This window comes from Gallus gallus, chromosome 1 (genome assembly GCF_016699485.2).
Source record: "Gallus gallus isolate bGalGal1 chromosome 1, bGalGal1.mat.broiler.GRCg7b, whole genome shotgun sequence".
Lineage (NCBI taxonomy): Eukaryota > Metazoa > Chordata > Aves > Galliformes > Phasianidae > Gallus > Gallus gallus.
This window is the reverse complement of record NC_052532.1, coordinates 173,091,060-173,117,544: the sequence shown is the minus strand read 5'-3', so window position 1 is coordinate 173,117,544 and position 26,485 is coordinate 173,091,060. Positions and strand designations below refer to the sequence as shown.

Genomic DNA, 26,485 nt, shown 5'->3' with positions numbered 1-26,485 from the left:
GTTTTGGAAAAGAACAAAATCAAAACCACTGAAGGAAGGAACTGTTACAATGATTTTCTAGATCTCATTCTAGTGGCTTGAGTGCTAATACTCCATGTTCCCCAATTACTTGTTCAGTAATGAGCTGAGTATTGCCACTGTTGGGATATTTTAACAGCTCACTTCTTACAGAATCCTTCATGAGTATGAGAATGTTAGTTTATTATTTTTTGCTGTTTTGAAATGCTTGACTTGGTAAGGTCTGTCAATTTTCCCAGTGTCATTAAGAAGCACCTTGCTGATCAGTGGCTAGTTATCACAACAGTTATTTGAGAACATTTCATAATACAGTCCAAAACTATTTCTCCTGCCCATGTCATGAAGCAAGAACTGGGAATTTCTGTCTGATCTTTTTAGTCCTGCGAAAAATAAATGTAATGCAAAGTAGTTCTGTAACTCCAATTCTCTCTGTCCATTACTGTTTATAATGAGGCTCATTTGAAGTACCCAAATCAGTTTCGAACATAGAAGTCAAAAGGTCTGTTTATGATGTATTGAGTATTTTGTCTTTGATCTAATAGTATATTAAGTAAAAATTATTATGTTTTACTATCAATGGCTTAAATCAGTTTCAAGAGTTTATATTGTATATCAATGTAAGAAGTATAAGACTTTTAAAATTCGATGCTGTTATTATGACATTATTATTCAATTGTAATGTGGAAAAAGACAAAGACTAAACTCAGGGATGGATGGATGGTATACAGATTGTTCTCTGCCTCACATGAAATGTACAAGATATAACAGTGAAACAAACTGAAGAAACTAATGTTTCTGTGCTTTGTTCCATCCAGTAGGCAAAATGTATGAATGGAAAAAAAAAGATTTGTGGGAAATTTTTGTGTGTTTCCAAGTCAAGGAAAGTAAACATTACTTAAAGATAACACAGAAAAGATTGCCAGCTAAAATTTATTTCAAAATTTGAATAAATTTTATATTTTAAATGATCATATAATTCTTAAGAAGAGCGGTATAAGATTAAGAAGTTCAGCCAAAATTCATGTTCCTTAGGAGAGTATCAGGGTCAACTTCAGAAATGTGGTTTAAAGTACTTGGGTTTTGATCATGTTATATTTTATCTTCTTAGGAATGGCAAAATTCTATTCAGAAGAATGCAGGACTTGCATTTATTGAGCTCATCAATGAAGGAAGGTAATTAATTTTAAAGCTTTTGAAGAAGCAGCCATTTTGCATTTATTCCATTGGGTGATAATACTTCTTCACCATCTGTTCCAAAAACATTGTGAAAAAGACATATTAATTAAGAGATCTATTGCATAGGTACTTTATGTAGCAAATATTTAATTTTGAAATGTACAAATTCTTAAAATTTTGGTTTTTGGCAGAAGGAAGTAGAGACCCAATAAATTGTATAGATGTTTGGATGTATTTGAGAACTTAACCACCATTTTCCTGAGCACCAAGGTTGTTTTATCCAGACAGTCCAGAGAGCCCAATCTGTAAACCCATCTGCTGCTCCATCTGTTTTAGAAGCCCAGCGTTTATTGTACAGATGCACTTCTTTATCCTATCACTTCATGAGGATTTTATCTAGAATTTCTGGTCTGATTTTAGTCCTGTAAAACACAAGACATCATGTTTGTAAGATCTGCCTTGCTTTTGCAAATTGTTAAAATACTTTATTATCAATCCTCAAGTACTTTTAATGCTATATGTGTTTTTATATTCTATGCTTTGTAATGTTTGTCAGTACTCCAATCAGCCAGCTGGGCAGCAGTGGGGACTCTATGGCCAAGCTGGTAGTGGAATGCCAAAGACAAGTGCAGCCACCTGTGTAATGTGTGTCATGTCTATTGGCCAGTGAATTAAATCCATACAAATATGGATGTTTTTATGAGAGCAGATGAAATATATATGTGTATATATATATATATCACAGTATGCCCATTGAAGAGATTTTGTTGTTTTATGTGTTTGTGTTCCAGAGATAGTATGTCATTAACAATAGTGAAGTATCAAATCTTCTCTTTGTTATAAGATTTTTTTGTGTGTGTGTGTAGCTGGTATTTCAGAGATTAAGCCATGCATTCATTTTAAAAACTAGAAAACATACCCAATCTTTGAGTGGTGTAAATTATCTTAGATTCCCTACAGGCAGTGCAGTTATACTACAATTACAGCACTTTGACATGTAGACTTTTCACTGGAAATTCTTTTTGCTAAAAATGCCTATTTCAGTTTACACCATATTAGGGCTCACCAGAGTGAGTTAGATACTGCACATTATTCACTAAATATTACACAGTGTTAGACTGAATTATTATATTATGTTTTTGGATAGTAGTAGAGAATCTCATTTTTGTTTCTCAGCTTGGCTAATGAGGCTAGATATTACTGAATGCTCACTCTTGATAAAATGCTCAATCAGAACAAATAGCACATCTGCAAATTTTTTAAGCAATTAAATATTCAGGTATCAGTGGATCATCTTCAAAATGAGATAACATTTAAGAACTGTTACTTAAATGCAATCAAAGAACTGTCTAATCAGATTGCCCTTAGACACATGTTCCTCCATATACTTTTGTCATAAACATGTCTTAGACCAAGTGTGTGCACATTGCTAGAATGCTCCTCTTTGCAATCAGCCCATCCGTTTTTAATTTATCCTTTTGGGGATAAAGATAACAGTCTTTTAACTGGAAATTGTTATAAATATTTATTCTACTTAATAGCTAAACTTGTGAATGCAATTCATCAATCATAGCTAGGGAATGCAATTGTGCAACTGTCAACAATTAACAAGACATAAACAGTTGATGAATGTGCAGCTGAATTAAAGTGCTCCCTAGGATAACCTGAAATTATAAATTGGATCATTTAAAAGAATCTAACAAAGGATCTTTATAATTAAAACAAAGCAGGGTTAATGGGATGTAAAATTGCATATAATCGCTGTGCAATAATGATTGCATTTTAAATTATTAAAAGCAAAATGAAGACTAAGAATCTTTTTAAGGACTTTTTGGGTAAGATTTTGAGAGACTTGAGTAATAAATCAACAGTTTTGAGCAAGCTTTTCATTTGAAGGTAGAGGGTAAGAATTAGGTATAAAGTGACGGGTCATAATTTTAGAATCTTCAGTTAGATGTCTGTATGTTCAGGTATGTTCATGCTACAAGGTGATTTTCTGAATACCTAACTTTCGTTTGTGCATTAAATCATTTGAATGCCTTACTGTTCTTTAACTTTATTAGAAATGTTCTGAAACAAAACATTTAAAACTAGTTGTAGTAAAACATAACAGCTTTTTAAAAATGAAGATATTTTCATGTCAATTTAATATGCTGTGTTTTCATTTTAAATCTGGTGCTTCATTAGGTTTCTATCTGTTTTTATTTTTTTGTTTTTTTTTCCGTCATTTTATGCAATGTTTAGCTAGGAAGGTCTGAATTATGCATATTTATAACATTGAGAGCATAAACAATCTGATAGAGCTTTGTCAATTAGTCCTGGTTTTTTTCTTTGTATGTTTTCGAAAAAAGCCACCTCCAAGATAGATTTTCTCATTTAAAAGATACTAACTGTTTACATTAGATAGTTATGATGAAAATAGGTTGCAATACAGATTACCATGTTTGTGATTACTAAATTGTCCAAAAAGAAAATTGTTATAACAGTTATTACTTTAAGTAGAGCTACTAATATAACAGGAGTATCTGACTATAGTTTTAAGTTAATACTGTCAAGAAACGAAAATATATATGCAAACGCATTTAATTTCAGAGTATAGAATAACACCATTTATAATGTCCTTGAAAGATTTAGGGCCATACTGCTTATGATCTTGAACTTTGAGCTTCTTTTTTATCAGTCTCATGCTATTAATGTGTGATGTTGAGAGTATCACATATGTCAAGAATTTCACTGATAGCAGCTTAATTTGTATTCTAGATTTACATTAGAGTATACACACAAGAAGGGTTCTTAAATTATGAGCTGGATACATCTGCACTATTGGCTGTAGAAGAGGACATGGAAAGAATTTGTTTAACTAGGAATGTGGATGTGAGATGACAACCCATGTTTAAGTGGGCTGATGATGGACAAGATCAAAAGAAAAAGGGTGTAGGGTGACAAGCACAAGAGAAAGTAGGAAAAAATACCTCAAGTAAAAATGTGAACAACAGCATACAGCCTGAAAATAAGCAGGAGAAATTAAATCTGTATTCAATTACAAAACTGCGTCAGTGAAATGAACTAGATTTGATGGGATAGCCTACTCTACGTGACAGAAATGCTGTGGTGGACAGATGTGAATTTCTCAGGAAAGACAGGCAGAGGAAGTATATACTTCCATGTGAAGTATCATATCAAATGTATAGAGCTTTTCAATGGGACACATACCAGTCTGATGGGTGACTTGCAGGAATGGACAAGCAGAGAAGACAGTAAAGGTGATAACATGGTGTGAAATTGCATCAAACCACCCATTCAGTGCAAGGGAACCAAAGAAACCTTTGAGGGAGTATCTGAATCACAAACACTGATTCTCACTGAGGTCTTTAGTCTTCTAGAGATCTGCTGGGGGTGTAACAAGGTGGGGTGTATGCAGTCAAGAAGATTTCTGGAGAATGTTGAATATAACTTGTTCATACAGGATGAACCAACTGAGAGTGACACACAGTTGGATGTGCTATTCATTGGCAAACGAGAACTGGGTTTGGATGTGGTAAATAACATAAGCTTTGCCCAAAGTGACTGAAATAGTGGAGTTCAAGATATCAAGTGAAGTGAGGATGGAGAGCAAAATAGAAACTTAATGAGTGCAGATTTTAACTTGTTCAGGAAACCAATAGGGAGGATCCCATAGGAGGCAGATCTGAAGATGAAAGTAGTTCCAGAAGGGTGATGGGCCTTTACATACAGCATCATGCAGGTATGAAAACATGTAATACTAGTACTCAAGTAAGAGTATCAAGAGACGGATTTGTCTAGTCAGGGAATATATAATAGAAATGGATGCAAAAGGAAATTAAACAAGGAGTAAAAGGTAGGAATCAGATAGAAAGGAGGAATTTAGAATCATTTCTGGGGCTTGTAGGGAATGATGTCAAGAAGGCCAAGACTTGACTGGAAATGAAACCTGGAGAAAGTATCAAGGACAACAAGAGCTTCTGGTGCTCCATTAGTAGCAAAAAAAAAGGTTAAACAAGCAAAATGTAGCCTGTTACTGAATGGAGTGGATGATTTAGTGACAGATAATGCTGGGATACTCAATGCTTTATTTGCCTCAGCTTTCACCAAACCTCTGTGCTTTGGAAAGAGTTCAAGGAGGAGAACTATCAGTGGTGCATGAGGATCAGGTCAAGGTTTCTCTGGGAGAAATTGTCCCATGCAAGTCCATGTTACCTGATGGAATATTCTGGATGGCAATGAGAGTCTTGCAAGGGTACTTAACTGTCGTCTCTGAAAGACCAAGGAAACTGATGGAGATCAATGATGCTTTGAGAAAGGCAAATGGTGCAACCATACTCAAAATAGTAAAAAAAAAAAAAAAAAAAAAAAAAAAAAGGCAGAGAATTGTAGGCTTTTCTGCTTCTCTTCTGTGCCTTTGAAAATCGTACACCAAGACCTTTTGAAAAACTTCTGAACTTCTGACCATATGAAGGAGAAGGTGACTGAGCAGAGTCAACATGGGTTTACCAAAGAAAGCTAAATCATCTCTCACCAACCTATTTGTCTTTTATGATGAAACAAGTAGATTTGTAGACAAGGAGGAGAGCAGTGGAAAGCATTTACCTTGACATCAGCAAGCCTTCCATTCTGTTTCTCACAAAACTCATGCATCATAATTAGAATGCTGCAGTCTGGATGGGTGGACAAGTACATATGCAGAAAAATGGCTGTATGATTGAATTCCAAAGATTGTGGTTAGCCTGTGGATTGTGCTTCACCTTGACGCCTTTGACAAGTGGAGTATCTCAGAGATTTATCCTGTTTCAGAGATGAACGTTACTGATCACTATCTGTTATTCTTTCAGATTTAGATTATTCTCCTCAATCTACTTCCATTTCCTTGTCCTTTTATGTTATCACAATGCTAATATATTAAGAGATGATTTTCTCCTTTCATTTAAAATTATTTTCTTTATTTTTTTTTTTTACGGAATTTCCTCTTTTTAAATTGCGGGAGTAGCCTGATCATAATACAAATTTGAGGAAATACAAGACTGCATTTCTTCTTATATTTAAATTATAAGCTTAATTTCCGAAGTATTATCTCTGTACTTAAGTCTGGTTTCTGCCTGTAGCAGTGAAAATATACACTTTTACATATTGACCTACCTGGAGGTCCAAATATATTTAAAATTCACAGGCAGACATTTCCTTTTGAACCCAGTTGCACTGAGGTTTTTCACTAATTTCTTGGGAAGAATGGCAGAATGTTTAAAAATACTGGAAATGTGTGTTTCTCTTAATTTAGATGAAATGCTGATTAAATCTGGAGTGGATGGTAGTGAGGACTTAAACTGGATTCTTTCCACATTACCTAAACTAGGATTGTTGTAATTTCAAAAAACTTTCTTCTGGACATCTTCTATTGCAGTTTGGCAGTTCTGATGTTTACTTCGTGGTAAATGAGCTCACAGTCATTATTCATTGTCTGCAATTCTTAAATGTTCAAGCCCAGTGTTAGAGGGTATATCTATGATGCCACTTGCCATATTTGATTTACAATGTGCAATTGTAAATGGATCTGTAAGAATACCTGAAGAACTCATTTAGTAATTAGGTCCAAGCACACACGGAGAAAGGATGGTATTCTTGTTTCTTTATAGACAGTGTTCTTGATCACAGGAACCTGGAGGTTAGGAGAGGGTACTGAATCATCTAGGAATGCATGATACATTGTATTTGGACATCATGGGTATCACAAAGCTGAAGACTAACAGGAAGATGTGCAAAGGACTCCAGTCTGACATGCAAAATCCAATGTATGCCAATCCAGCCAGAAAGTAGAGCTGAGATAAAAGTATACATATAAATGAAATTAAAATAAATATATATTTATATAAACATATAAATACATATACCTGTAACAATATAAATAAATATAAAAATATGTAGATATAAGAACAAATGTGCTCAATCTTTCTCTCTTTTACAGATGAATTCTGTTGTTGTATGGTCCCTCTCACTAATTCTGTGTCTATGCTCCAGCTGAGCTGTGAGATTGAGCTCCCTGTTAGATGTGCTTCTTTATAATCCCATATTCTCTACTGCAGCTGTCCTTGCTGTTTAGGAGTGTTTTGTATTTCAATTTTATGTGTATAAGAAAAAATAGATGAAATAGATTCTTTGTAGTTAACTCTAAGTGATACTGAGTCTTTTACAGTTTCTGTGGCATTTCTGAAACATTAATAGTCACCCTCTGAAAAGTTTATCTTGCTGTCGTGTTTGTGTTGCAGACCAGTAGCTGCTTTTGTGTGTTGTACTTTCAAAATGTTCTCTAGTAAGTTCTTCATTACTGCCCCCTTGCAAGAAATCAGGCCCCTGTGCCAGACATTACCTTCCAAATTTTATGGGAATTTGCTTTCAAAGTACTTATAACAGTACCTCATTTTGTAGAACTTGGAACTGTTCAAATAAGGCCAATTTATAGGTACCAAGTTCAATGATAGGTTTCATTTCTTATGAATTCCATTAAAAATAATAATTGTCAAAACAACTGTGTTTGGTGAAAAGCAGAGTATTTTCAGGCTGCTTCTTGGAAAAAATCAAGCTTTGGGCATCTGATGAAAGTAAGTCAGAGAAACATCTGTTTCCGTGGACATGTGATTTGGCAGAACTTCAGGAATGAGCAGAGGAAGCAGGACCTTAGTTAAATTATAACAAATGTTCATTTTGTAATCTGTTTTGAAAGTTGCTGCTTGGGAATGATCTGCTTTCTTACTTTCTCTCAGATAAAAGAAACACTGGTAACATAAGCAGAATTGTTTTATCTAGCAGTATAACAGCTAAGAGTCCTTTCTCTCCATGTCTAAGATTATTACTAAGAATAACTGACTACAAGGTAGCAAAGTCATCATAGAATAGTTAGTGAAATACAAGTTTTCATCCTTCATTTTTGGTAGGTGTAAAAATAGCTCTGCTTGTCACAAGCTATCCCAATTCACATTTAAATGTTTGCAGTGATTTTATGTTTTTTACAGTTTGGGTATAGTCTTTTAATTGTCTCATTTTCCAAAACTCTAAAAAAAATCGTCCCAGGCTCTGGTTATTTACTGAGTGACTTAGAATGTGGAATTCCACATCCAGCCTTCATAAACCTTGTGTCTGAAACACTGGGACTTCTAATTGTTTACATGTGTTTTTTTTCACATCTTGCTTTTACCTATAAAAGTTCTAAAGTAACCTTACTGAGGGAAAGTTGAGGAAAGCAAGACACATGGATTTAAAATAACTTCTTGCCTACTCCTAAGCAACATTTGCAAATAACTCATATTTATGAATCAGCATGTCCTGAGGCATTCTCTCAGTCTGCTCTCTCATAATCTGAGACTTCAGTTTTAAGTGAAGAACAGCCTGCTCTGTACTTTCATTCCAACCGACATTGCAGCCTCATCATGATTATTTCACAGCACTCGCATATGTCAAATCTGGTTTTTACTTCCATTTTCCATACTGGAAATTTCACACCTATCTGTACAGAAAATCTGTATCAGAAAACTCAGTTTGCCATGGACATTTACCAGGATTTGAGTCACAGGTGACCTCAGACTGCTTACTTCAAGTCCTTCAATTCAGTTTAAAAACAAATCAAGCCCATTTCCTAATAATGCAGCTTTAACCATGCTTCATGCATTTGTTAACACACATCAAGCTTGTCTTGACAAAAATAAATCATAAGTTAATATTTCATCTCTGCCTTATTCTGTAAGAATTGCAGCTCAAAGAATAAAAGTTTTGCTGCTCATCAGTTCCTGACTGAGATCAGCTCATCTGAAGGACACAGCAACACATTTGGCTTCAATTCTGTCAGGAGTTTGTGGTGCAGCAGAATAAATGGTTGCACAGGAGAAAGCTGAAAGTTTTTCTAGACCAATTCTGTTTTGATCAATCACAGTTGGATAGAGAACATTATAAAAAATAAAGCAAGTCTGTGGTGACACTTCTTAGACTGCTCATTAGTTCTGCACGAGGACTAATTGTGTGGAGGTCAGTAAGATCAAAGGGCCAAATTAATTACAGTCTCAACACTAGTCCACCTAAAGTCTTCTGAGGGTAACTAATGCAGGGTGAAGACTACAAGTGTGAATGAGAACAGTGGATATAAATTCAGTCACAATAAATGTTCAGTTGTCAGTGATAAGAAGATATCACTGAAGAATATGTTTTGTTACCAAAGCAGTGTAAGAGTGGTACTGCCCTCAAATTAAAGATTTTCCCTTTATTTAGCAAATATATATGAATTTCTGCACCCCAGAGTCATCCTTACTTGGTTTGCTCACTCCAACACAGTATAATGTCTTGGGAAAGATGCAGAGAATAGACTTTTCCCCTAAATTGAGTGCTGTATAAAAATTTGTGGATGGAAAACATAGTTGGGCTGTTATCTGAAATATCAACCAGAATATAATAGATGTGTTTCAGACCTACACTAACAAGATTGTATAACAATACTACTATAAAATATTTACATATTACTTTATATAATGTTACAATATGAAAAACTGGGGTCTTATTCTTGAGCATATGTGACAAAGACTGTTTTCACCTTCTGGAAATATCTGAGGGGGGGTAAAAGACCAGTCTATGATTGACTTCTTTTTATTTCATTTTATTTTATTTTTTACAAAACACCAGAAAATAGGGCTAAAAAAGGAAAGTACTACTCTACTCTAGAATTGCATCAGAAAATGTATTTCCACTGAGATGAGGCAGCATTAATGTTACTTTGTAAATATTGCTGAGAATTTGTCTAGAATACTGCTGCCAATTTTGACTGTGCTCTATCAGAAGAGGTGAAATTAGTCTGTGACAAGTACAAACCAGAAGGCAATCTCTTTTATGAGATATTATGGTTATACAAGAAATGTTAAAGAGAGCTGATTTAGTTAGCCTAGCAAAATAGGGATAGATGGAATATCAGGTCATGAGAAAGAACAACTATGTAAAGCTAAGGCCAATATTTGCATAAAAATGAAACAGTAAAGTCTACTGAAGAATATACATTTGGATTAGAAAGTGAAAGAAGGGGGCTCTCCAAAGCTGTGCTAGAGACAAGATAATTAATTGCATTTCCATTTCATGAACTAGATTTCATGAAAATATTTTTCATAAACTGAATATAGTTTAAGAAGAGTATGTATGGTGTGGCTGCATGTTGTAGTGAAGGAGTGAGTTTGCTGGTCTTTTTCCCTTTCTTTTATTTGCAGTGCTCAAAGGAAACTTTTTGGTGTATCAACAGCCTTTGATACTACTGAAATATAAGATTTTTCCTGGTTTGGTAGATTTTTCCTTTTTGAGTCATTTCTACTGTAGGGTTTTTTTTTAATGACAATCCACAAGATAGTCATTAGCACTTGTTCTCTTGCCAGAAAAGTCTGAGGTTTCTTTTATTCTAATCTTATGCTATGCATGTGATTGAGTTAGTAGGATTCAAAAATGATAAGGGCATTACTGTGCATGTTCATGAAGTGTAACCCAGTTAAAATAACACAGTAAGTTATTCTGTGTCTATATGAATTTAAGATTCAGTCAGGATTAGCTGGCTATGATTTTATCCAGGTAAAACATTTCTTCCATCTTTTGCTTAGCAGAAAATTCCCCTCTCCTGAAGGAAACCAACCTAATTACCTGGGGTAGTGAAAAGTCTAAGGTATTGAATGCCTACTTTTCCTCAGTCTTTACCAGCAAGACTGGCCTTCAGGAATGCCAGGTTCCTTAAGCCAGCCTGAATGGCTGGAATAAGGAAGGTATGCTTCTGGTGGAATAATACTTAGGCAAAGTGGACATTCGCAAGTGCATTGGCCCTGCTGGAATGTACCCACGAAGACTGAGGGAGCTGGCAGATGTGATTGCAGGGCCACTCTCTGTAATTTTCTTAGGAAGTTAGAGCAGAAAATAAATGAGTGAAGGGCAAGATAATAATGAGTGCTGTAGGCAGTCTTGACCCTGTGCTCAGGAATATTCACTGATTGCCTCTCACTTTTCATTGTCTTGATTTTGGAACTATGAACCTTGAAGACTTGGAGCATTTCCCTGCTACCTGAAATTTGGCTTAGTTTGTCTCATGTAGTGGCCAAAAGTTGCAGCATCTCCTTGAAACTGAAACCAGTGGTTCAAGGGTTTCAGTCTCTGGAGCACAAAGGTCCATTAGATGGGTTGGAGAGGAAATCCATGAGTTCAGGTTTTGGAATCCTAGCTACTTGCTCCTTTGTCAATAATCTCATAAGTTCAAGAAGACAACCTTAGATAAATGTTCAGTTCAAGTATCTTCTTATAGAATCATATAGAATCATAGAATCATAGAATCATAGAATCATAGAATCATAGAATGGCTTGGGTTGGAAGGGACCCCAGGGATCACCAAGTTCCAACCCCCCTGCCACATGCAGGGCCATTAACCAAAGGTTTGATTTGGAACAGACCTCAAAGATTTAGTTTGGTAGGGTTGCCAACCACCAAATCAGGCACCTGATCATGTTGCCCAGGACCCTATCCAGCATGGACTTGAACACCTCCAGGGACAGGGCATCCATAACTTCTCTTGGCTACCTGTTCCTGGACCTCATCACCCTCTCAGTGAAAAATTTTTCCCCAACATCTAATTTAAATTTCCCCTCTTTTAATTTTTTTTTCCCTTTGTCCTATCTGTAGAGACCTGTACAAATTTGATTTCCCTCCAGTTTCTAAACTCCCTTTAAGTACTGAAAGGCCACAATGAGGTCTCCCCAGAGCCTTCTCTTCTCCAAGATAAACAAGCCCAACTCCCTCAGCCTTTCTTCATAGGAGAGGTGCTCCAGACCTCATGTCAGAGAATCTTGTTAAAGTCATGAATGCTCATTTGGAATCCATGCATCTGAATTCTTAACATTAATAAAATAGCAAACCATGTCTTCAACAGGATAGATTTAAAAATAATTCTAAATTTTGAAGAGGACAATGAGAACACCTTTAGTTTTTGAGGCTATGCTTTGTAAAAAATATTTCACTTTTTAGAAGAATAGCAAAGAGATATTTAAAAAAGGCTCATTCAAATCACGAGTATTCATCAACTTGATCCAAGTTGGTTTGTCCTTAGCTCTAAACAGAGATCCCAACATTTATGTCTTCCCATGACACTTATCCATATTAAACATCAGCTCAGAAAAAGTATTTCCCTCCTTCACAGGTGTCAGAATACACTGAAGGAGGCAAGAATAGGATTCAGATCTCTCATCTTATAGGTTTAACATCCAATTATCATGCATTTCATTTCTAATAATCCTGACTTTTATTTTTTTATTGCTTTTAAGCATCAGACATCAGCCTTAGGGTGGGATTGGCTAGTCACTTCATATTCCTAATATAAGAATCTCTAAATTTAAGTATGTTTCCCTGATGCTGCAAAAAGGAAAACCCTAAACCACGTGCCAATTTAGCTCAAAGAGAAACAGTTCTTCCTGATCCTAAACAGACAGACTGGTCATATCTTTGCATGCTGAAAGATACTTCCTCTCTGCTGATTTGAAGAGCAAAGCAATTTTCAGTAGAGTGGGCAACCTCAGGTACATAATATAGGGACAATAAAACAATTGGTTTCATTGTTCCTGTCCAATAAAACATGAGCATTATTAAAAATGTAGTGTTGTTTATGTTGCAGCTTTATTACGTGTATCGTGGTATTTGCGGTTTTCTCTAAGTTTCTTAATTTCAGGTCTGTGATTGAAATCCTCAGTCTAATTTTAATCCTTCTCTTTTTTTTTTAAATTTAAGGTCTATGATTGAAATCTTCAATCTAATTTTAATCTTTTTCTTTCTTTCTTTCTTTCTTTTTTTTTAAGATATCATAAAAAAACTTGAAAATATGCATTTTTTACTTGGGTGTTTAAGAAGCATATGTTATTTGGCAATTCTATACTTCGACATTTTAATATTTATATTTAGTATTACAGTGTTGTCAATTGGAGTTTAAGCAGTTATCTAGATTTTTTAAATGATGCTGCAATATTGAGACTACCGTGAAAAATACACTAGAAATATACTTCCATAAAGATATATTCTCTTCAATAAAAAATAGCAAGCTTTTTCCATGTAACACAATTTCTTTGTGCTCTTGCAAATACTAAAAAATGATGATTAAAGTTACACTTGGCAAATAGCGATTTCACGACAGTAGTTCTATGTTTTCTTTTTTCTTTTTTAGTTTTTATTTTTTGCATTTTAAATGCATTTGCTCAAACAACTAATTTGAAGTACAACAGATAAAAAGGCTGATTGTGACTTTTTTTATTTTAGATTATTATGTCATGCAATGAAAGACCATATAGTGCGTGTTGCAAATGAAGCAGAATTTATTTTGAACCGACAAAGAGCTGAAGATGTCCACAAGCATGCTGAGTTTGAGGTAATCCTGAGAGTTGGTGGATTTCTGCTTTTCTGTTTTCACTCAGTTGTCACCTAGACTGTAACCCCATGCAATAAAGATTTTCTTCTTCCAACAAAGAGATTTATATTGAAGGCATTTCAAAACTAGTTTTTAAAAGCTTTGATAAATGTCAAACACAAGGAACTGGTTTAATTTCTCATCTCCTCACTGAAATTAATGAAAACATTTACAGCTTGAAGAAATCCCTTAATCAGAATGTCTGCCAAACTGATATGGAAGACTCTAACTTCACAAAGAACTTTACTGATTTATTGCAAATTGTAATGTAAGCGTCATTACTAATTATTTTTGATGGATATTATCAATAGTATATTTAAGTTCCGTATGAAAGAAAAACAGATAATGCATATAGGCACTTCACAGAAAGTAAGAAATATAACTATTTTGTTAGAATTAATATTTTAGAATACCTTTGGTAGAACATTTTGGATATCCTTAGAATATCTACCTTCTGTAAATTATATATTGAAACATTTTGATTCCTACTTTAGCTGCTAACTAGGAGTCTTTAACTACTGACATTAAGATTCTGTTTACATTGCCTGTTTTTTTTAAGCATTGAAAGAAATAACATAGCATCTGGATCCCGTAACTCTTTAATGTTTATAATTCTTTCTCCTTAAAAGGAGTCAGACTTCTTTTTCTTTTTTCATCAAGAAGTATTGTAATTTAAATTAATTTACTTGAAAACGAGGCAAGCATTCAAAAAAGTTATTTCAAAAACATTTTTTCAGTTCCATACTTAACATGTTTTTGATGATTCCTTCAGTATTAATTTAGTTCCTATTTTAAAAAGTGAAAAAATATTCACACGCAGTTAAAATTTCATTTTTGACAAGACTTTATCCAATATAGTTTTGCATTTTCACGATCCCTTTATCCAACACTTCAGTATCACTTTTATTTCCAAACCTGCCTTTTTTTTTTTTTGCATACATTTGTATATAAACAAATATGCCTACACAAACATAATTTCCTTGTATTTTAATTCGCAAGTGACCTTCTATTAGGATGGCGATAGACTTATTTAGTATTGATGATAATAATCAGTTTATTCATCTGTTAGAAAATGTCAACACGCACATGGTGGCTAGAAATAGAATCCAGTAATCTTAGTTTTGATGAGGTTTTTATCTCATTGAAACAGCTCTCTTAAATGTACACTTTGATGTACTAGTTCTTGTGCTCCTTGACCTAGCTGAAAAGTGTGAGACACAGAGATATCTGTTGTCATTTTGAATACACATAACCTTTACTTCATCCTGTCAGAGCAGACAGCAGACACTCATCATATGGGATTGCAACAACTTTATTACTAGGCATATAGTGGATATTTTGGACTTAGATAAAATCACATTTACAATTAAGTGTGTGTCAGAGTGAAGTTTCATATTGCCTCAACAATAAATAACATTTGATATTTATCAGAGCATCATGCAGTAACCTAAGATGACAATAGGAGATTGAGTTATCTGTTCTTTGAAGAATACATTGAGATATAAGATCTGTCAGAACTCTAGACAAAATGAAAATATTCAATTAACTTCCAGCTTCTGTTAGCAAATAGAATTTAGAATATTAACTAAATTCTCTGAAGGAATAGCCTTAAGTCAGTCTTATTGTCTGGTAAAGAAACAAATGCATTTTTCATATTCAAAATTTTTCATTATTTTTGTCACATAAAAAGCTTCAGCTACATGTTTTAGATGAGTACAATAAAGTATGAAAGTCATCAAAGAAAATGTAGTGAAATATAGTCTCTGCTAAATATGAACCTCAAATGTACTTAAATAAGGTGACAGTTAAAGTCTAAAAGAATATTTTATATATTGTCTTTAATAGCATTAGATATAACTGAACATTTTATTATTCATCCTACCTGAAAGTAGTAAGAACAACGAGATTTCTGGTAGTTTTCTCTTGCATAATTGTAAATCTGTCATTTTTTTTTAATAAGCTGTATTAGTATAAGTTCTAAGTTTAAGTACATGTTAATTGTTGCTCTCAGAAGATGCGAGTGGATGTTTTATTTTTACCCTTTAAACTTTAATTGAATAATTATGGATGAAATCGTTTGACCCAGACTGCACTGAGTTACTGCGTTGCCCACGTAGCAAGGGAGACCATGGACCAGCATATAAATGTTATCCTCCCACTATGGATGTAATCAGGGCAAAGGAAATTCCTCCTAGACTGGTTGCTTCACAGTTAACTTCCATTTTGTTAACCTTTGTAATTGTTTAGGAAGAAAAATGAAAATTTAATTTTACTGTCCAATGAACTGGTGAAATATTAACCTCATTACAAAGACAGATCATTGTACTAATTGGTGCTTCTCTGTACAAGAAGATAAATTGAAAAATGAATTAACCCTTTATGAATTAGTGTAATGATTGTTCTTTTTCAGATAGATTATTTGAAATAATGGTTATAACACAGTGGAAAGACTACTATTAAAATCTTAGCAAATGCTAATAAGATCTGTATTAAATGGACTATGTACAAAAATAGGAAGAATAAAGTACAATCTACCATGCGTTTTACTAAACTGTAATTGCTTTTTTGTATATTAGAAGATGGTGGTCTATTCAGCTTAAAGTGTTACAGCAGTGAGTTAAACATTCTAAAATGATGCACAATAATTTGTGCATGCAAAAATTGAGGTCTTCTTAAAAGGTATTCATAAAATTAGGTCTTTTGAGAATAATCTAGCTTTTGTAATTTACTGCTAGAAAATGATACTTGCAATGGATTCATTTTAATTACCATGGCTACATTTACTTCCTTTAGACCTTTCAAAAGGATCATTAATAGGAAGAGAAATCGGATTTAATTTTAACATGGATTTGAGAAAAGAAAGGGAAAACTTACATTGTTCTTATTATACACAAAGAATTTGAAGTTGAATATTGTGATATATATGCAGTTGAAATTATGTTATATATGTTATATTTGTATGTTATACATGAGAATGTATGAAAATTTTACAATGTCAACCCTAAAGACATAGCCATGATTACATACACACAGAGGTGCATAGTTAAATGTTTTGCATTGTAATTTGGTTGTATTTTCCAGCGATATTTCAAATTCTACATGTTCTGAGTGCTTTTTCATGAATGAAATATCGTAGTAGAACCACTTAAATTAACTGTTTTGTCCTGTTCATCTTAAAATTATCTTAATGAGCTCATTGGGCATTGATGTAAAGAGTTTTAGTAAATTACCATTTCAGGCGATTCCCAAATAGCCTATCTTTTATCAAGTAGATGTACTTTCATTCCCAGTCACAGTGTGCTCAATATGCCGCCGACAGAAGAGAGGAGGAGAAGATGTGTGATCATCTTATCAGTGCTGCAAAGCACCGGGATCATGTTACAGCCAATCAGCTGAAACAGAAGATACTCAACATTCTAACAAATAAGCATGGCGCCTGGGGAGCTGTTTCTCACAGGTAAGCTGCCAACGTAAAATGTTACTTCCAAAGTATAAGAGAAGCTGTCACCATATAACTGGAAAATGAATCTGGTTGGAGTTAGAATTGCTAAAATGTATTCTCTGTAATTAGTCATTGCTTCAACTATTTCTTGAGAAGTCTTCTTTGATAAAGATTCACAGATAAAACTCCTCGATAGATTGCTAAAATAGTACTTTATTATATTTCAAGTAAATTGTAATGAATATTTGTCGATTGCGTTTAATGCAGCTTTGCTAGTGATATATCAGAAGTTTTTGAGGCTCCCTCCGGTATTATAGCCTCTCTGAGTGAAATGTTCTGGATAATATAAGAACTGAGAGCTTTCCATACAGATATTGAAAGAGGAAGCAGAGGACCCATCTAGCATTATAGTCAGTGTAAGAATAACAAGCAGAACCAGAACATGAGTTGCTGTGTTGTACTTTCTTCTGTTTATAGCTTTTCTGTGCAAGTGATGAAGTGGTAAGATCCACTGGTAAATCTTAACTCTCCTACAAGAAAACAGTAGTTGATACCAGCCATGTGCAAAGTCCATATGCTTAATGCAAAACTTATGTGTGTGCTTGACTTTATCGATAAAGTCTGCAGCTGAGCTTAACCAAAGTGCAGCTCAGTTCTGCAGGAGCCCCTGTAAGGAAGTAAACAAATAAAAACAGTGCGATCCAAAATATATAATTCTTCTTCTATGTAAGTGATAACGTAATATTTGAGATTTTAATCAGAATTATGTTGAGTACTGTTTTTAAAATTTGATTGTATTCAACATACGGATGAAATGAAACTTCTTCATATATCATGCCAAAAAACAAAGCCTTGCTTTTCTGATTCTAAGTCACAAAAATAGCCAGTGGCTAAGGCATTGACCCTCCTCGCGTGGAAGAGTTGGGCTCAAATTGCTCCTTTCCTTCATTCTGAGTAAGGTCTTGAACCTGGGTGTGTCTGCAAAGCCACGGGCTGCCAAGTCTCTTTCTTGGTTTTTTTTCATTCAAGCTAATTAATAAATTGATTGTTTTTTCAAACTGGAACTGGTCAAACAATAGAGACTGAAAAACTTTTGCTTCCAAATATCTGATTTTATATAGTTTAATTTCCTACTTGAATGCCGCTGGTCTGTTCTGAGTCAAACAAAGCAGAACAGAAAGTTCCTCCTTAGCTCTGAAAAAGCTTTTTAGTAAAAATCTGGTTGAGATTGATATGCTGATTCAAAAACTTATCCATAGATAAATATTTTCTTTCAGAAAAACAAAAACAAAAAGAACCACATTTGAATGTAGCTTGAATACATACTTGATGCTACAGCTTTTTAGAAAAGATGTTGAATAATAAAATAGACACATCAGAAATAACATTAAATAACTATCATATATGCTGTTGATTCTTTTTGTCATTATGTCTAGTTGGTTCTTGCAGTTACATGGTGTAAAAAATAAAATCTAGTTTTTCATATTCATCATCCTTATATCTTCCAAAGAAAACACAATTTCCTGGATGATGTAGGAGATGTATTTTATTTTTAAGATGATAGAAAATGTAGAAGTTGAGTCTGATAGAAATTCTGTAGTGTAACATCACAGACATTATGGTGGTAATAATAAAAAAGATATTTAGAGGATTTTGATATGGTTAATTAAAAGCAGCCTGAGTTGATAATGGACACTGGTGTTATACCTAGTTGAGGCTTTAAATAGTGTATCTGGAGACTTGAATCTGATAAGTTTAATTTTCAGTCCTTGAAATGTCTTTGCATTTTCAAATGATGTTGTGGCTCAAATTTGGTTGCAAGCACTTTGCAGGCTTCACTCAGTTCTTTGCCATGTCACTGGGCACTCGCTTCTGCAGGAGACTCTCATTGGGTCATACAATTCTCCCATTTTATTTCACTTTCCCTGTGTGTCTGCTTCTCAGTTCCGATTTTGGACATGTTCAGTCCAGCTGTTGGCTTGGTGGTTGGTTTTTAGCTGCAAGCTGATTCTGGCTGATGTTTAACCTGGAGAAGTGATGAGGCTGTGACAGAACGAGGGTTCCAATGAGGTTCCCCATTTGCAGGGTGCAAATGTCCTTGCAGTTCAGGTCCTACCGTGGCAACCGTGTGATCCACGTGTGCCACACAAGTGCAGCTTCTGTCATGAGACCTACTAGACTGTATAGGGAAAGGGCTAGGAAGGCAGGTGATGTGGGAAGATGACCAGACGAAGGACATCTAGTGCCTTGTTAATAACTGAGGTGACTGATTTAAAAGGTTTTGACTGCAGAAAAGAGAGAGGGCTCACAGAACTACTTAGATACAGAAGGCAAAACCTGTTCTTAATTAGATAGTTTCTCCAGTATTTTTTCTGCGATGGAAATTAAGATGAATTCTAAATTTTTACGTTCCACAGCCTTATCAGGCAAAAGATTCTTGATGGACAGTTACAGTGTCTGCAGTCATTTTATGCACTGCTGCTTCTTGTGCCCCAGAAGATGCCGCCTGACTGCAGGGGAGCTACTAAAAAGTTTGCAGACATCTACACCTCTGCAGTGACCACATCACTTCTGTCAGAATTTTCGTATTTCTGAACGTACCCTAACAATTCCCTGAGTGGCTCTCAAATCTGTGATCATTCTTGGAATCTGCAAATTAAAGAAATCCTTAGCAGTTCCAGGAGGAGCAGGAAAAGAAATAGGTAACCAGTTCCACATGATAAACACTTAGACAACAGCAATGTCATTAAAGTCCTTTAACAAAGTTGCTCATAAGATATTAAGATCTGATTTTGTGAAATATTATGCAGCTGTAGATTTTTTTTTCCTTGTGTTGACATTTCAACACAGTGAATTTATAAGTCCTTCAGCTTCTGTGTCTGCAGGTACTCTTTCTGCAGATAGCAACAACCACCATTTACTGTGTTTGATTTGTAAGTGCCACAAAGTTTAACCTTTGTTCATTTATGAGAAAGCAAAAACTAACCTAACTACTCCTGGCAGCACTGTGATTACTGAGAGGAAAATCAAGGGGTTTGATGAATCCAATTCTATCGTATTTGCAAATTATAAATTTTAGATATAAACTCTCTTCAAAACGTTCAAAGAAACAAGATAGTTGAGTTTGAAATAACCTAAAATCATAGGTGACATGCATTTCAATTACCTTCTTAATTAGCTTCTCACTTACAAAGGAAAAATTAATTTTATGCAAATACTTCCATACTTGAATTAATTATTTCAAAGATGGTAACACTGTGTGAGCTGTCCTGGTCTATGTATTGACCAATCAGTATTGCTGCAGACAGTCTGAGAGCCTATTCACTCTTTCATCTCCTTATTTCTAGACTGGTAAATAACATTCTTCACAAAAAAAAAAAAAAAAAAAAAAAAAAAAAAAAAAAAAAAAAAGTTGTATTGCTTTTCAGTGTCACCATCTTCATAAATATTTTCCATTCAGTTCTTAAAGCAAAAAACGAAGTTCTTTTGCCTCATTTCTTGCAAGTGTGAGCATCGACTCCCTTACAACAAAAGAAAATTATTGAAGCATCTTGCTTTCTCCTTCATATCTTAGAAAAGAGTAATCGTATTCAAAACAAATCTGCTTGGTTTGTTACAAACCTTGTTTGCCTTTAAGCTAAACTAATTCTGATTTTCTCATTTTGGCAGTTTAATGGTTTTAGATATGATCTGTTTAGCTTTCTTAGCTTATCCAAAACACACAGTTTTTCCTTTTCTTAACTGAAACATCATACCCAAATTTGAATTCTGCAGTTTTTTTCCATTTTGATGAGAATTTGATGGGTTGTGTATTTCCTTGATGCATTGCCACTTATTCACAGTGAATACGCAACATCCTATTTCCTTCAACTCAGGAAGAATCAAACAGGGTGTTTCATAGATTACCGTTCAAAGACTCCGTAAGCCAGCACTTACCCTAGCTTTTTTCAAGGTTATAGTCTTCATGTCACAACATATGCTTCCTTCTGTCTTCTCTGTCAGCTTCATATGGTGCTTCTCTTCCTTCCCATCTGCTTCTCTCCCCATAGACATCTTTAAATATATATATATATATGTATATATATAAAACAAGAAGAAGTTTAGTGAAACTTCTCTGTACACACGGTTCAAATTTGTTATCAGCCCCACATATGTCTGGGATGTTATCTCTCACCATGCTTGTTTGGAGGGTTCTCATATTTCAGCTTCTTGAATTTAATCAGACATCACAACTGCATATGTAGTCATAGTTAGTATAAGTTTAAGGCAGTCTAGGGCAATACAGAGTTCTGAGTTCAAGGTTTTGCTCAAAATCTAAATAGCAAATACCTTTGTATTGATATTTTCACACTATCAGTTCTGATATACACAGGAGGATGATTATGATGAGAAAAATGACATTTAAAAATGAGACTCGGTTGTCTTGCTTTCAGTGATTTGATGAAGGAGGCCCCACCTACATTAAGGCATCTTTACCAAATAGCAAGTATACAACAGTTTTTTCTGTTCAAATCCATCTTTGGTTAAAAAAGAGACATCCATAACAAATTAATCATTCATGGTGGAGGGCAGAGCTGTCAAACTCATTCTGTGGTGAAGACCAAATTCATCTGGGCAGACAGTCTGGAAGTAGAAAGTTTCTTGCCAGACAGCTAGCTCTGCCTCTCAGGGCACCATGTGCTTCTGCAGAGATTGGGTTCTGCTGGGGAAGGGGGGGAGAGAGCTGGAAGAGGAGAACTCCTTTCTGAGCCTATAGGGGTTGGCAGTTAGTATAGTGATTCTGGGAAGACCCTGCTTCTAAAACAAATGTTTCCAGTTTACAGTAAGAGGGATGAGAACACAGGAATTTAGTAAAAAGGAGTTTCCCTTGCAGCCAGCCCTTCTCCGACTCCATCACCATGCTAGCTGTTGCCTTAGGAGGTTGAGTGCACAAAGATCCTATCCAGTCTGCCACTGCAAATCAGCTTAATCTGTTTTAGCTATTCATTCATTTCTGGCTCATTTTAACTGTTAGACATAAATTACAAAGGAAACTTTAGAACAGTAGAGAAGATACAAGACCAGATCCAGTCTACTGGATCCAGCAATGTATTTGACATGCCTATTGTGTGAGGGTCTGTTAAAGTTCTGCATTTTTCCACATATTCTATACAAACAAAGAAATGAAGTTGTTTCTGGAACTGGTGAAGTGTATTTTTATTTTCAAAACAGATACTTCCAGACTGATCTTATGGAATCGGCATTTTAGCTCATTTAGTAGCTTTTTTGGTTGCAAGTTCTAAATACTGGGATCTAAGGCAATTTCATCATTATAAAACATTAAAAAATGCTTTTCTGTTTTCTGTTGTTTTTACTTAACTGACGTTGATAAATGTCATATCTGCAATTTTCACATTTTAGGTCTGGTATTAATCACCCTTCTCAAGAAGGATTTAAACATTTATGTGAGAGGCTATTTTTCTAATGTGATCAATCTTTTTAGGATTTTACCATTTCAATCCTCTTCTTTCTTCCTATGCTTTCAACTTTCTGCTGCTCTGCACCTGCTATATTACATCCAATACCTGTTGCTTACCCCCGTATTTTGTCCAGTCATGGTGGAAGGCAGAGAATTTGTGTTAACTATGTCATATCAGTAGCACAAAAGAAAAAATATTCTTCCTAAGAACAGTAATTTCGATGTAGATGTGTTTGCAGCATAGCGATTCTTGCCAGGACAGAAGTACTGCATAACCGGAGAAGGGCCCAGTGAATGAGTGCATGGTTTGCTTAAGTGAGACTTACTTATCTGTACAAGGTTACTCTGTTTTAACTGTTGTGCTTTTCACTATGGACTTTCTCCCACAGCTGGAAGAAACGTCTGAAGAAAATATTTGTTTTGGAAAGAAGTAGTCTTTGTCCATGTTGGGAACACCAAGATACTCAGGGGAGACTTATTCACCTATAGGGGAAGACTTGTCTCTAGGAAGAGCAGTATATTATATCTGATATGAAAGAAGGAGGACATTTTCTCACATTATTACTTCTGCAATAAGAGAACAATTTTATTACTTCTTTACTCTCTCTCTTTTTTCTTTTTTTTTTCCCCACTTCTATTTAAAGTGTCTTCTGTTTCTGCTTATAATTTGTTTTTCCCCTTTTGCTTCACGGCAAGCACAGAGTGGAAGGTTTTTCTTATATTCTTTTTTCTCTTAGCTTATCAAACAGTGAATCTTTAGAATTCAGCAATCAGAATAAAAATCCAAACAGCATAGTGTCAACTGCCTGCATACCTTATTGCAGCAGTAACAAGATGATTTTGAAGTGTACATGTACTAAGAGAAAGACCACCCTCAACACTCTGAGAGATCTTCTGCTCCTCCTTAATTCTAACCACAGAGCTAGCACATGCTACACATGCAGCAGTTCATCTTCCAGGAGGAAGTCATAAGAACAGGTTCAGACTAGTGGTTCATTAGCCTGGTAAACTACCTTCAACTGTAAGTGAACACTTAAGAAAGAGTAAGAATAGGTCAAATAGACACGAGAGGTCCATCTAATACTCCCACAGATTCCTTGCTTTTTTTAGCTCAGGATTTCCTGAGGAATCTCAATTTCAGTCTGTCAGTTTTTAAGTTTCCTTCTATCAGTAGGACTTCAAAGTCCAGCTGCCTCTCCTCATCTTTTCCTCGTAGTTCCTGCAAAGGAAGCAACCTCTGGAGTGGGTCTCAGCAGACTCGAAAGCAGGTGCTAGTACTGGACAATGTTTCTAGCATCTGTGTGCCTTCTTTCTCTGCCTCTAGTTTAGACAGGGGCAGAAACTCAGCAGAAACGATTAGGGAGGAATTTCTCATTTGGCATGTAACACTTCCCTCACATGATTCTCACTTCTTCTCCAATGCCATTCTGGTACAGTGTAGCAATGCACGTCCATCTTCTCCATAGAGAGGATGGAAAGCAAAGAATATAAAGGAAGAAAGGCTTAGAAGATTCTGGAAGAGTAAGTTTTATGTTTCTAAGAAGTCTGCTGGAAAAAAAGAGAAGAGAAGAGAAGAGAAGAGAAGAGAAGAGAAGAGAAGAGAAGAGAAGAGAAGAGAAGAGAAGAGAAGAGAAGAGAAGAGAAGAGAAGAGAAGAGAAGAGAAGAGAAGAGAAGAGAAGAGAAGAGAAGAGAAGAGAAGAGAAGAGTTCTTTGACTTATTCTTTATTTTGTGACCTAAACTGGGTGATAAAATTTTTAAGTTGTGGTAAGCTGTTGTAGTACCATTACATGCTGGGATTTTTTATTCTTTTTTCCTAAAAGAAGAATCTATAGTGTTTCGACAGATTTAAACATTTTTGTTGGAGTTATCAGAAATGCAAAGTTCGACTGGAAGAAAAAAAACTGGTAGAATGATTTTGATTCCTCTCCTCTCAAAACCTTAATGTGTCTTGTACGTTTTTATTTGAAATGTATTTATGTCCAACCATATGTTTGTCAAATACTTGGAGAGATTCAGGTTAGTAGCTGGAAAGGAACTCAAGATTAAATCACTGTCAGACTCTGAGGCAACCATAATTTGGAACATCTCTATCACATGTTTCTTATCCTTTTTACTGTGAGTGGGGTAAAGAAAGTGTAATTCTGCAGGCACCTTAGGAAACCTGTTATTTGTCTTTGCTAGCTTTACAGTTCAACTTATATATAGGATAATTCTGTGTACAGAAAATTAGGTGAATTATTATGAATAAAACTTGAGGTAGTCAGAACATATCTAAAACCCCTTAATGAACAAAATTTCTTCCCATTCTAACATAAAAATGTATTCAAAACATACTCTTTTTATAACTTTTTTTTGTAAGATCTGTCTTCTTAATAAACAAATACTTTACCACCGAGTTTCTCTTATTCTCAGTTACTTAAGAAAATTAAGTTCAAATATTTCTCATGTCCATACTCTTTCGGAGGTGGTGGTACAGATTTTTGTTATATTAAATCTCTCAGCATTCAGTACTATTTTTTTTTTACTCTCTAACATTGCCCACATTGTCCAGACTTTCAATAAGTTTGTTTCGTGCTTGTTTGTAAACTTCAAAGTAAATAAGCTATTGTATGCCAAACAGAAAGTTCTTTCTTGTTTTCCAGTCTTGTTTTGGCAAGCTTCTGTAAAGCCAGCCTAAGTTTTATATTCTGCATTCTAAGACACTACTTAATTCCTGTATTTCCCCCTTTTCTCATTGCAGTGTGTAGTCAGCTAAGATATATAATATCCACTTCTCCCATCTCCTCAGTTATCCAGTCATCAGCCCCTGTCTTTCTAGAAAAGAAATCAGACTTTGGGATGTTTCTTTGGTTTTGGAGTGGTTTGTTATTTTTTTGCATTTTTACTTCTCTCTTATACAAGATCATTCTCCTTCAAACTAGTTTAGAACTTCTCTAAGCCAATAGGTCACTATCATTTCAGCCTTCTGATTTTCTCTCTACATAGCAGGTTTTGTTTTAGATTGTAGTCTCATATTTGAGGAAATCGAAGAACTCTCAGGAGTATCTATTTGTCTTCATCATCCACAGCCTTCATGTATCCTTACCTTTATTGTCAACTGGAAACACACTCTGTGTTTGTCGCTATGTGACTTTTTCTCCTCTTTCTCAGTGTAATTTTGAAATCAGCTTGGCATCCTATCTTTCAGTGTTATTACTGACGCACAGGGGGCATAGGCAAGTGAGTGAGCAAAAGCTGTTCCCAGGTGCTGCATGACAAGTCCTGTTTTCAAGTAGCACAGGAAGAACATGGTTTGTGGGACACAGAAGCCAACAAACAGAGCCTTCTCCATCCTTGCTTTGATATAGCAGAGTGGGACAATTGCTTGGGTTTGGTGTGCATATTGTCAGTCTGTATTCGCAAGTCTGTAACTATGAGGATCATAATCACACAACTCATTTTTCCGCTATCTGAAAAATAATCTCAGCAAGCATTTCTCTTTCAAGTGGCCACTCCTGATTTTATTTGGAGGGTAGCATTTGCTTTATCTTGTTTTGTTTGTTTCTAAATAGTGAACAGAATAAGTTTTCACAGATTTCTTCTGACTGATGGAGAAACCCTGCATCTATCATAGACTTCACATAAAGAGATGGCTGTACTTGATTATACTGCATTCCTCACTGATAAAATGGATACCGTAATGCACACTGTACTTCTACAGAGTAATTAAATCATTCAAAGGAGTATTGAAACTACTGCACAGTTTTGTTTTTATTACCTGTTTTTTTCGTAGCTTGAATATATTTTGGTACGTGTGTGATTATAATGTTTGCTTTTTTCTATATAACTATGGGGTTTTTTTTAACATGAAAGTTTTATTTTTTTCAGCAGCAATATCTGTTCACATAGAGGCTTGAAGTATATGGAAATATGTTTCTTCTACACTTAGA

The 26,485-nt window shown here is 34.9% G+C and overlaps 1 protein-coding gene across 8 annotated transcripts in view; it reads left to right on the top strand.

Moving 5' to 3' along the window:
- The window catches only part of NBEA (neurobeachin), a 470,888-nt gene that overhangs the window by 228,508 nt on the left and 215,895 nt on the right, over positions 1 to 26,485 (top strand). For all 8 annotated transcript variants that reach the window (XM_015277560.4, XM_040704875.2, XM_025153000.3 and 5 more), the window contains 3 exons: positions 1,127 to 1,191; positions 13,507 to 13,615; positions 16,945 to 17,111. In XM_015277560.4, the coding sequence (XP_015133046.2) occupies positions 1,127 to 1,191; positions 13,507 to 13,615; positions 16,945 to 17,111 (341 nt within the window). The remainder of the gene's footprint in view (positions 1 to 1,126; positions 1,192 to 13,506; positions 13,616 to 16,944; positions 17,112 to 26,485) is intronic.